Consider the following 12,274-nt stretch of genomic DNA (forward strand, 5'->3'; position numbering starts at 1 on the left):
TGCAAATATTTGCTTAAAATATCGAACAGCGATCTCTAAATATAATGCCAATGCGTGTTGTCTTTCACAGATAAGTCGCACCGCTTCGCCGCTGGAAGATCTAAGTATCGCATCGTCACCTGTGGTGGTGAGCGCTGCGGCGTCAGCTAACACCCTTACCCCGCAGCAACTGCAGCAGTTGCAGCAACAACAACAAAAGCAGACACAACTGCAACAGCAACAACAAATTGTTTTGGCCATACAACAGCAGCAAATGCAGCACGCAAGCGCCGCACACTCACCACATGTCACTCTGCCATCCACACCCTCACCATCATCGCTGTCGTCAACGAAAAGCGCCTACTTGCAACAGCCCGCGCAGCAACAACCTCAACAATTACCGTTGGGTTCACCTGCTGCTGGCACATTACCGCCACCGCAGCCGACAACGTCAAACGCCACCACTATTACTGCCGTTACAGTGACGCCCAAACAGACCGCCGCTACCGAGCATAAACCTTATAAACCGAAATTTCATAATGCGGCATTGTACGCGACGACAAAAGAAGCAGCGGCTGCAGCGGCCGCCGTCGCAGCAAGCATGCCGCCAGGATTGCTGCAACCATTACCGTTGCAACAGTCACCACACCAGCAACTACCACAAGCGTCACCGCAGAGTATGCCGCCCGCTACACACCTAGCTATGTTGCCACAGGCGCAAGCACCGCTGCCACCGCCAACTGCGTCGCATCATCCGTCGCTTTCGCCCAGCACACAAGTGAAGTTAAACAACCACATCAACACACATCAGTTACAGTTGCAGCTACAGCAACAACAACAACAACAACCGCAAGCACTACACGTACTACCGCCCCCACACAATGCGGGCATACCATTGCATCACGTGGCGGCCATGTCGCCCAAAAGCGCCGCACCGCGTGCTGACTTAGTGAACGCAGCAGCAGCTGTAGCAGCGGCCAATATGGGTTATCTGCCAGGAACACGCATGATCTACCCGGGTGGCATCGATTTTCCGCCTGAGGCGCTACACATGATGACAGCAGATAAACGTCAAAAATTACACTATCAATACAAATGGCTGGAGCAAGAGTTGCAACAACACTTCCACAAACTAAGTCAGCAGCAGCAGCAACAACAGTTGCAGCACATGCCTTCACAGTTAGCAGCCCATGCGCCATCAGCTCCAACAACAGTACTGAAGCCCACCCCTACATTGCCGGTGCACGGGCGCGCGCCGAGTGGTGCAAGTGCACAACACGCAAGCGCCGCGGCGGCAGCAGGTATGCAGCAAATGAATGCGTCAGCACCATTGCCCGCCGCGCAACAAACGCCATTACAATATTTCACCAACACTGCCGGCGGTGGTTTAGTGAGCGGCGCTAGTAGCGCGACTAGCAATACAACAGCCTCTATAAGCACCGGTCTCTTGCATAGCAACATCTCTAATGCGGCCGCCAGCGGCACTAATAAAGTTGCAGATCTTGTGCAGGAACACATTACCAAGTTGATTTCACAGAATGAGGCAATTGTGGAGAATAAAGCGGTACTTTTGCAGAAGAAGTATCCCAAAGGTCTAAATCGCTCGCGTAGTTTTACCAATAATGGTGGTGGCAACAATAGCGGCGCGGCTGCCACATCAGCAGGTAATGCGGGAGGCAACAACGTCAGTTTGGTCGCCACTACCGCCGTCGGCAGCGATAGCGCCACCAACGCCCGACTAGCGCAAGCTATTGTACAGAAACAACAACAGCAGCAGTTACAACAACAATTGCAGCAACAACAACACTATCAACAACAATTCCAACAACAGCTAATGGTTGGCTCACAAGCAATGCAAATGCCACCGCCCTCGCAGCAGCAGCAGCAACATATTGCACAACTGCGTCTCGAAGAGCAACATCAACAGCATCAACTGCAGCTCCAACAACAACAGCAGCAACAACATCATATGCAATCAAATGGTATTTCAAAGAACCTAGTGTCAGTGCCAACCACGACAAAGTCCACCTGCATTGCAGCGCCAATGCCACAACACTTACAAACATTGCATCAGCCGCAGCATCCAAACACATCCGCTTACAGACAACCACAGCTAACTACTGCGCCACCACCGGAGACGCAACGCCCCGCACCGTCGCCTATAAGCGCACAATCCACCGGCGACGCATTACACAAGGACATCATTAACGCGATGCAGCAGATAAGCACCGCCAACTCAAATGCGGTGCCATTAAACCTGTCCGCTAAGTCGCAGCCGCGTCAGGAAGAACAAACCGAAGTCATTCCAGCTAGTAACTTAACGATTAGGCCAAGCAGTACATCGCGCAAGCGTCAGTCCATCGAAAACCAGATCTCCAATTCCAGCAATGAAGGTTCTACCAACAGTTCGATGGTTACGGCGCCGCCAGCTGCTAGTAGCGGCGCTACCAATGCGAAGCAGCCAACGAATGTTTCCATAATTAAAAATTTACTACTGAATGCGCGCGGTTTGGCGGTGCCAACAGGCGAGGGTGAGGATGCTGTTTATAATTGTCCGCTCTGCTCGAATACTTTCCGTACGGCAGAGGATTTGCAGCTGCACAACAGTACTTACTGTCAAGGTGCCACTAGCGCGCCCATCAGTCCAGTATCATCGCCTTCGTACCGCTATTTCCGCTCGAACTCGATGACATTAAATCTGCCCGAACTGAAGAACACCATATTTCGTTCGCACGATCCACTGCCACTCGCTAAGCTGGCTTGGTATCAGCTACGCACTAAGCCGAGTTCGTTGGTTTTAAGTCGACTTAGCGCTTCACAGGCTGGCAGCTCAAAAGCAACTACCACAACGACCACTTCGGCGACATCCACAGCGCCTACTAGCTCAACGAGTAGCAACAGCGTGGCCAATTGTGTCGCTTCACCTAGAAGTACCCCTCCTAATGGTCCACCGGCTAATTTGACTTTACCCGATCCGAACATTGTGCGCTTAGTCGATGCACCACTGCCATCACCCGGTCCACTCTTGGGCAAAACACCACTTGTCGATTTTGGTAATACCAGCGAGACGCGCAAGTCGTCAGAAGATGTGATCATAACGAAAATGCACGAAGATCGTCAATTCGAGCCACATCCATCTGCGAAACGCGCTAAACTGGCTTCGGATAGCAACGAGGTATTTTCACTTAATCCAGCACCCACCAGCAGCGGTGGTGTGATGGCCGCAACGTCCAGCAAACGCTTGACTATCAATAGCATCAGCGGCGGTGATATACAACTGCTGCCCAATACCAGTACCAGTGATCTGAGCAAAAAAGAAGAACGTATGCGTCGCTTCACTTCCTCTGGCGGCTGCATAATACCACTATCGGAGTGCAGCGATATAGATAAGAGCACGAAAATGATACGTACACCCCTGCTATCGGGCGGTAGTTTTCAGGAAGTCTCACCTAAACCGAAAGATAAGGAGAACAAAAGTAGCATTGCATTGCCCTTTGCCAACAGTAGTGCGTTTACGCCGAAACTAAGCTTGGTCGGCCTCGGTTTGCCCACAAATAGTCCGCAGCATTTTCATCAGTTCTCCATCAACCCTATAACGGCATTTAATCCTTTAACTCTGCCGCCTTTGCAAAGTATGACTGGAGGTGGGGAGAAAATTATACCACACGTACCCGGTATACCAGGTCCAAATAGTCTAACACCCCAACTACCACCACCGCAACATCTGCAGCTGCCGCAACCGACAGCGCAAATGCTGGCCGCTGGACGTTCGCTCAGTCCGAACCGCAAGAAAACACAAAGCCCGCTGTTAACTGCTAATAGTGTTAGTCCTAAATCTTTGACGTTGCCATCGCAGGAAAATCTCAAATCTGTATCACCATTTCGTGGCGCGCAAAACGACTTAGAGCGTGCGACAGGCATGCGTGCGGTACGCAGTTGGAATCCGCAAACTGCAACAAGCTCGACGAGCAAGCCAAATAATTTGGATGTGCCGAAGAAACCATTCAATTTCACACGCATGGCTGACAATATAAGTCCGCGCAAAAGTGGTAGCGCCAATATACTCAGAAGCTCGCTGCCAGAAAATGAAGTACGTCACTTCAATTTCGATCATTTAACTAAGGATGTGGAGACCGGTACCACTACACCGGCAAACTCTGCACTCACACCCCTACATGTCGATATTAGCACAAGTGCTGCGTCTGTGAACAGCAACGGCTCAGAGCCCACCGACGCCGAGACCAAGAAATCGAAATTTCTGCGGCCAACCAGTCTGCCGCTCAAGCCAGGCACATTCACACCCAAGCGACATCACGGCATCACACCGAATGCCAACACACTGCCACTTATATCGCCGGAGACACCACGTCCATCCAAATCCTGCGTACAACTATATCTGAACGGGCATGCGTACACATATTTGGGACTCAAATGTAGCACGAAAATGTTCTACTGCACCGTAAACTGTCCGCAGGCCTCTTATGTGGCAGGCGCTCAGAAGCTCTCAATGTACAGTGTATGGAAGGTATGTGCGGAAAACAATCCACATCCGTTGGGCTTTAAACCGAAGTTGGTAATGTCCTTGTATGACTCACGTCAGAAGAGCTCTACCAACACCATGGCCGGCATGAATAAGCTGCCCTACACTTTGGTTGTCTCCCAGCAGACCGTTATGACACCCTTCGAGAATAATCAGGGTCAGTATCAGCATCATCAATTGAAGCAAATCTCACTTAACACCAATACTATCGAGAGTGCCGAACAGTTGAAGAAGGCAAGCGCCGGTAGTAGCGGTAGCAGCAGTGGTAGTAGTGGCAGCACGGATGGCAAGAAGGAACCATCGGCTAGTCAAATGTTAGTGGGTGGCTACGAATCACACGAGGACTACACTTACATACGTGGACGTGGTCGTGGCCGGTATGTCTGCTCGGAGTGCGGCATTCGATGTAAGAAACCTTCGATGCTGAAGAAACACATACGCACACACACGGATGTGCGTCCATACACTTGCAAACATTGCAATTTCAGGTGAGTCAATTAAAATCTGTCGGCATTGAAGTGCTTAATAAAATTTATAAATGTTTTCTCTAAATTTACAGCTTTAAGACAAAAGGCAATCTCACGAAGCACATGCAGTCGAAGACGCATTTCAAGAAATGCCTAGAGCTCGGCATTAACCCCGGTCCAATGCCGGCGGATGGTGAATTTCTCGAACCGGAACCAGAATTCGATCAACAATCGACCACGTCGGCTGGTGGACGCACGTCGTCCATACCAGGCGAATCGGACTCGGATGACTACAGTGACAACGAGTCCGAAAGCAGCGGTAGGCGTAATTATCCATTTTACAAAACTTATAACTTACAACATACTAATTGCGATTTGTTTTCTCTCCGCACAGATACAGACGAGTCGAAGTCGCGTCTGCTGGAGCATGAGGCGGCGCGTGGTTTGCTTTCGCTCTCTATGACGCCACCCATCGGTCAAAGCATTTCACCACATCCGAAAAGTGAACCATACCCATATCAGCAGCATGGCGAACGCATGGAAACAGCCGCTATGTCGTTTGTAGGACAGACAAGCGTAGCAGCAACAGCAGTTACCTCAGCCAGTTCATCAACTGCCAGCACACATCCCACCGGTATTAAACGTGTCATATCATTCAGTTCACCCAAACCACCTTTCGACTATCAGAAACAAGAGCAATACTACTCCAATCCCGAAGAGTCCAAGCCGAAACACAATAACAATGCTACTGCAACGAGTTATGAGAGTGCGCCCATTGACCTCACCAAGCCACGTGCTGCCATCAGTGTTACGACTTCGTCTGTGACTGTCACCACAGCTACGCAGATGGGAAATTCTGCGCTTGTAGAAGAATACAGCGCCAGCTCAGCAGTGCCACTAAGTGGTCCGCCAGTGCAAACGCAAGCTCAAATACGTGACGTAATCTTCGGTAATAGCAACAATGAATCGGGTTTCTTGAAAACACTCATCTCAGTGTCAGACAAGGTGCGCAGCTCCACTGAAATGCTTGAAAACTACAAGAACGGTGATGAACTTTCGCAAGCCTACCAATACCACAAGGCATTCCAATATCATAAAATCAAGCAAATCCAAATGAACCAGAGTTTCCCCGATGCCATCAATGTGAATGCCATTAATCAAAATCTCGCCAGCACAGCAAACATGAGTACCGTAAGCGTAGCGGGCGCTGGATCCAACACAGCGCTCACAATAACAGCGAGTGCAAGCAGCAGTGTACGTATCTCGGAGAGCATAGCCACGACGGTGGTAACTAATGATACCGCAGAGAGCACGGACGTCGTGAACACCAGCCCACCGAAGAAACCCTCAGCCGCCACCAAAGTGGAGAGGGAGAAGAAAGCAACTGAGTTGCAAGTGCCCACAATCGAGGTCAATGCAGTGCCAACGGAGGAGTCTATGAGCGAACAAACAGTGGCTGCCGCAGCAGCCACAACATCGGCAAGCAATAATAAAGTTGACGTTTCGAGCAGCAGTGTCACTAATAACAAAACATTGTCTGCAAAGTCCAACGTATCTGCGTCTTGTAAATCATCCGATGAAGGCGAAGATAGTGAATGCATTTCCGATCAGGAGCAACCAGTGGTTGGTCACACCCCGAAGCGCAGTCGAAGCATAAGCAACACAGCTACCAACAATAATACAACAAACGTAGAGCCGCATAATGCTAAGTTACCTGCGGTCGTGGCACAACCAGGAACTACCGATTTCACAGGCGTTCTTTCCGCACCTGGACGTACAGTCGTTGTAGGCGAAGATGGTCTTAAGAAGTCTGGTAACAATGAAATACAGCCCGTTTATCCGCGCGTGCGCATGTCACCGGATGGACGGCCGGTGTGTAAAGTTTGTACTAAAACTTTCCAGACGCAAGGACAATTGTCTTTACATATGAATATACATTATATGGAGCGCAAGTTCCGCTGTGAGCCATGCGGCGTATCTTTCCGCACGCAAGGTCATCTCCAGAAACATGAACGCGCTGAAGCCCATAAGAACAAAGTCATGATGACGTCCACCTTCGGTGTTCCTACGACCTCCAACCCACGTCCCTTCGAGTGTACCGACTGTAAAATCGCCTTTCGCATACACGGACATCTCGCCAAGCATTTGCGCTCTAAAACACACGTACAAAAATTGGAATGCCTACAGAAATTGCCATTCGGCACCTATGCCGAGATTGAAAGAGCCGGTATTAGCCTGACGGAGATCGACACTAGCGACTGTGAGAACTCGCTGATCTCACTGAAAACACTTGCACAAAAACTCATTGAAAAGGACCCGAACAAATTGGGCAGCTACACAACACCTTCGGGCATGAGTCTCGGCAGTGGATTGAGTGGCGCCAGTGGTGTTATGGGCGAGTCAGCTGGCATAAATACAAATCACAGTGCAATAGTGTCGCAGGATAGCGCATCGGAGGATGATTTCAGCGCCGCTACAATTGCAGCAGCCACAGCTATTGCCTCTTTGGACAACGATAGCGCTACGAACACACCGAAACGCACCAACTCGACCTCGGAAGACGAAGCCATCGCAAGCGGTTTGAATAATAATCTCAAACGCCGTCTGCCAGGCAACTTTAGCAATGGCGAGGAGAGCGACAATCCCACCGAGAGTGCGAGTAGCGAGAAACGCGCGCGCGTCTCCTCACTATCCAGCGTCGGTGCGGCCAGCGCCACCGCTGCGGTCGGCTCACCCGCATCGATCACCTCATCGAATGCCTCGTCGAATAACTGACATTATGCTTATGCGCCGCCGAGCGGATGAATAAGGGATAGTTTGCCGCTGGCAATGCCACAACACAGCGCCGCAACCAGACACCAGCCACAAGCAACGCAATCAGTAATCGCGAATTGGCAAGCGCCTGCTACTATTCAATGCAACCATTTTCACAACTCCACTAACAGCGGTTGGAGCGGTAGCAATGTTGGTGCTTTGGAGCAAAAACAATATCACCTGCAATTACAATATCAGCCGCGACACGCGGTAGAAACACCGTTTGCCTTGCCACAATTGCTGCATAGAAAGTACTAGCGTGAAGTAATGGATGAAGCGGCTAACAAGTGCGTAAGCGCGTGATATGTACATACATTTATAAAGAGTTTATATTATATAAAGAATTTATATTATCTAAAGTATATTTGTGTAAGAAATTAAGCTAAGCGGTTAAGTGTAACGGCAGTTGTGCTCAGTTGAAAAATAGTTTTGAAAATACCCAAAAAGTCAGCGCATATCCTGTATTACATATCGTATGTATACAACAGTTATTCATAACGGATACACACACACAAACACACTTTTTTACAATAATAATTTCATTTTTTTACATAATGAGCAGCAAATTTGAGGTTATATCAAACCGTGGAACACAAAACATTAAAAAGACAGCATAATTTTGAGAAAAAAAACAACAAAATTTAAAAATACTCGCAAAGAAAAGTATAAAAATCTGCAATAGAGCGCAGCTGCCGTTATATTCTGCTTAGCATTAAATTTTGTCCACTCTATAGAGTTGACTTACGCTTAGTATAAAAATATTTATATTTAAAATCCAGCAGGTTGTGCGCTTAAATGGGAAAAATAAGATTTGAAAGCATACCAAAATTGTTTTGAAAAATTTTGATATTTCAAAAAATTAAATTTTTTAAATAAAATTTAAAAACCAAATTAAAAAAAAAATTTAAAAAAAAAATTAAAAAATAATTTTTCAACACAACTAAACTTTAAAAAATAAATTAATATTTTTTTTGTTTGAAAAAACAAATGAGAAAGAGTTTTCAAAAATAATTTCTCAACACCACCAAATTTATTAAAATATTTCTTTTAATTGATTACATTTAAAAACAAAAATAAGTTTTTGAAAATAAATATTTTTTTTTTATATTTTGAATTTTTAAATTATTTTTCAATAACATAAATTTATTTAATTATTTTTTTAATTTGTTGTTTTTTGAAACTAAATTAATCCTTATTTTTTAAATAGTTTTTTTTTTCAAAATAAATAAATTTTTTTATTCTTGAAAATAAATTTATTTTTTGCAAAACGACAAACAAATAGTTTAACATATTTTTAACACCACCAATTTTTTTAAATTATATTTTTAAAATACATTTTCTTTTTATAAATTTAAAATAAATTTATTTTTTTTTTTTGTTTTTTAACGAAAATGAAAAGGTTTTCAAAAATAATTTTTCCACACCCAAAACATTTGCCGGCTTATTTACTTTCTCAGTAGACACAACCTGCAAACAAATATCAGCGTTGGTGTTTTTGCATTTCGTGAAAGCAACAGCAGTACACACATTAAAATGAAAACAAAATCAACAAACAAAAAAACTTAACTAGGGATTAAACTATCATTGCTAGAAAAATATCTAGACAGACATATGGTATTTCAAAAGTAAATAAACAAACACTCACATTATATATACATATATATGTAGTATATACACACATTTAGAACCTATACAAGCACACTTTGTCCTCAATACAAACAAAAAAATACTAGGCATAACCACCTAATTATGCAAAGAAAAATCTACAACTTTACATTCTACATGGAATTCTGTTTGATTTCATATACAAATTTCAATATGCATGCCTACTATGTAGTAATATACAAAAAATTACACACAAAATCCTCAATCTACACACATACATATACAACTTCCCTACCCACTATCACTTTATTATATACCAAAATATACAAAATTTATGGAAAATACATATGTACATATATTTTTATATTGAATTATAAGCACCTCTGCTAGTTGGCGTGAACTTTCTGAATGTGTTAACTATCGATATGTAGCTGTATGTATATAAAATAATTATCTAGTTATAACCTACAGTTTCTTTAAATTTTTAACTATCTACTATGTACTACATACCACTGGTAGGTTTACATAAATACACAATATACTCTCTAAGTGCTGTGAGTCTAATGGCTTAGCCGCAAATCAAAAAGTTTAACCTTATAAATATAAAAAATAAAAATGAATTAAAAAATTGAAATAAAAATTAAAATATTAATAATAATAATGAAATACATGTATTTTAATGAAATAATATAAAATATATTCTTAAAATAAGAAATAATAACTAAAATAAAAAATAAAAAAATTATAACAAAAAAATTTAATATAAAATGTATAAAAACAAATACTTATAAATAAAAAAAAAATATTAAATAATATATATATATTTAAAAATATGTAAGTAACTCAAAAAAAAAAACAATTTCTAAAAAAAAATCGTGGCGCAATATCCACATCAAGTCAAAATATCTAATCGATAGATATAAAACAATTAAAAATAAAAATAACAGAGATAATAACGTTGTAAGTAACTATGTAAACAAAGCAGCATAAAAAATGTCTAATATAAAAGAAAAAATTAAGTAAGTAATTGCGTGCTGATCATACCGATCAGCTAAGCTAATAACTGATATTGAAACAGTTTTTAGCAAAAGAGATAATATAAAAAAAATTATATTTATTTTCAAAAATGTATATCTATTTTTCCTTAATATTATTTAGCCTTATTTGAACTTCATAGCGTTTCCATCAACCGTTTTGAGCTGACATTTTTAGTTACGTTCGAATTTCAAACATTTGAAACGCAGTTGTATAGCAAATACTTGCATTTTAGGCAACTGCTGTGTAGTAATTCGAACTATACTATCGTTTAGCCTTCTTTTAACCTTCGATTTGAAAAATTTATTTCAAAAATTGCAAATTTGTGCGCCGTTATATTGTTCATAGAGTTGGCAAGCGCCCTCTTGCACGCTTAAAAGCTTTACCAGCATCTTCGCTTTGCAACTCACATTTCAAAAGCAGTCAAATATTTTTATATATTTTGACTGCTATAAAACATACAAGCACACGTATTTTAGCAAAACTTAAGGCACTTTGAAGTAGTCAAATTGAAATCATTTCAGTTTTTTCGTAAAAAATCACAAAGTTCTTCCTGCAAAATTAAACGACAAACAACAAAATTCGCTGAAATATTTTGAGAGATATTAAAAAAATATATATTTATGTACATACAAGTATATAACATTACAAAATGAAATACCTGTGTTTAACAGCTGTTCTTAAATTTTATTTGAAACCGCTTAAAGTTTGTTTGTTTTTCAATTTAAGTTTTTGCGTTTTTTGTTTTGTAATCAACGAGACTGCAAATGTAATGAAAGCTGCATGCATACATTTACAAACATGTAATGTATGTGGTCATTATTGTGTAAACAAAATATATTCTTTAAACAAAATATATTTTTTAAACAGATATTTTTTTTTTTAACAAAAATCGTTGAATGAGTTCTCGCCTGTGTTGATACAGCTGAAAGATGAACTTTAATAATTGTAATTAACATTATAAGCTTTAATAATTATAATTTAAGTGTTTTATTAATAGTGCAAAGTTATAGTCCAACTCTTTTTTTAAGGTAATTATAAAAAAATATTAATGTCTTTTATTGTAATTAGTAATAAATGCGCTATGCTTAAACAATAAATAGTCGATTTTAAATTAGTTTAATTGATTTTTACGCTCATAATAATATAATTAGATTTTTTACGCTACACAAACAAGCTAAATAAATAAATTAAGAATTATGTAATTAAGTTTTTAAATTGTATGTCTATAATTGTGAATGAAAATAACGTGTGTCGTGTACAAAATAAATTAAAAAAAAAAATATAATAATAAAAAATAATGCATTACAGCAAAAAACATTTTAATTACTTTCTTTTATTGTATATTCGTATGTTACAGCTATTTAAATTATATGTAATTTTGTGTAAAAAAATGTATGCTGTAACTTTTTGTAGGTATGTCTGACTGTTTATAATGTAAAATATGAACGTGTGGCAACACAATGCCGCGCCAGAAATAGTATAATGAATATTGAAAGCATACAAATTGCAAAAAATAAAAATATAAGAAATAATTGATAAATCAAAACAAGTGATTATTATATAATTGTAAAAAAAAATAATTTTTATTTCAATAAAATGGTTAAATGTATGTATATAAAAATATCGGTACATATGTTTAATTATGGTATACAAATATATATATATATTTAAAGTAAAAACCATGACCGATGGAAATGAAATAAAACAAAATCAGCAAAAATGTCAAATATAAAGACTTTCATTTACAAAACTATATACATATACATATGTACATATTAGGGTGAGCTAAAGAAAAGCGTATAGCGGTGATTGCTTTACATAAGTATGGAAA

The 12,274-nt window shown here is 41.1% G+C and overlaps 1 protein-coding gene across 4 annotated transcripts in view; it reads left to right on the forward strand.

Annotated features, from left to right (window-relative positions):
• shn (schnurri) overlaps nt 1–8,835 on the forward strand; it is a 156,393-nt gene extending 147,558 nt beyond the window's left edge. For 3 of the 4 annotated variants that reach the window (XM_036357864.2, XM_070109210.1, XM_036357879.2), the window contains 3 exons: nt 71–5,007; nt 5,079–5,311; nt 5,381–8,835. In XM_036357864.2, coding sequence (XP_036213757.2) covers nt 71–5,007; nt 5,079–5,311; nt 5,381–7,761 — 7,551 coding nt within the window. In that variant the 3' untranslated portion in view covers nt 7,762–8,835. The remainder of the gene's footprint in view (nt 1–70; nt 5,008–5,078; nt 5,312–5,380) is intronic. The other variant, XM_036357873.2, reaches the window with a different exon arrangement.
• Nucleotides 8,836–12,274: the final 3,439 nt, after the last annotated feature.

The sequence above is a fragment of the Bactrocera oleae genome, chromosome 4, assembly GCF_042242935.1.
Source record: "Bactrocera oleae isolate idBacOlea1 chromosome 4, idBacOlea1, whole genome shotgun sequence".
NCBI classification, from domain to species: Eukaryota; Metazoa; Arthropoda; class Insecta; order Diptera; family Tephritidae; genus Bactrocera; species Bactrocera oleae.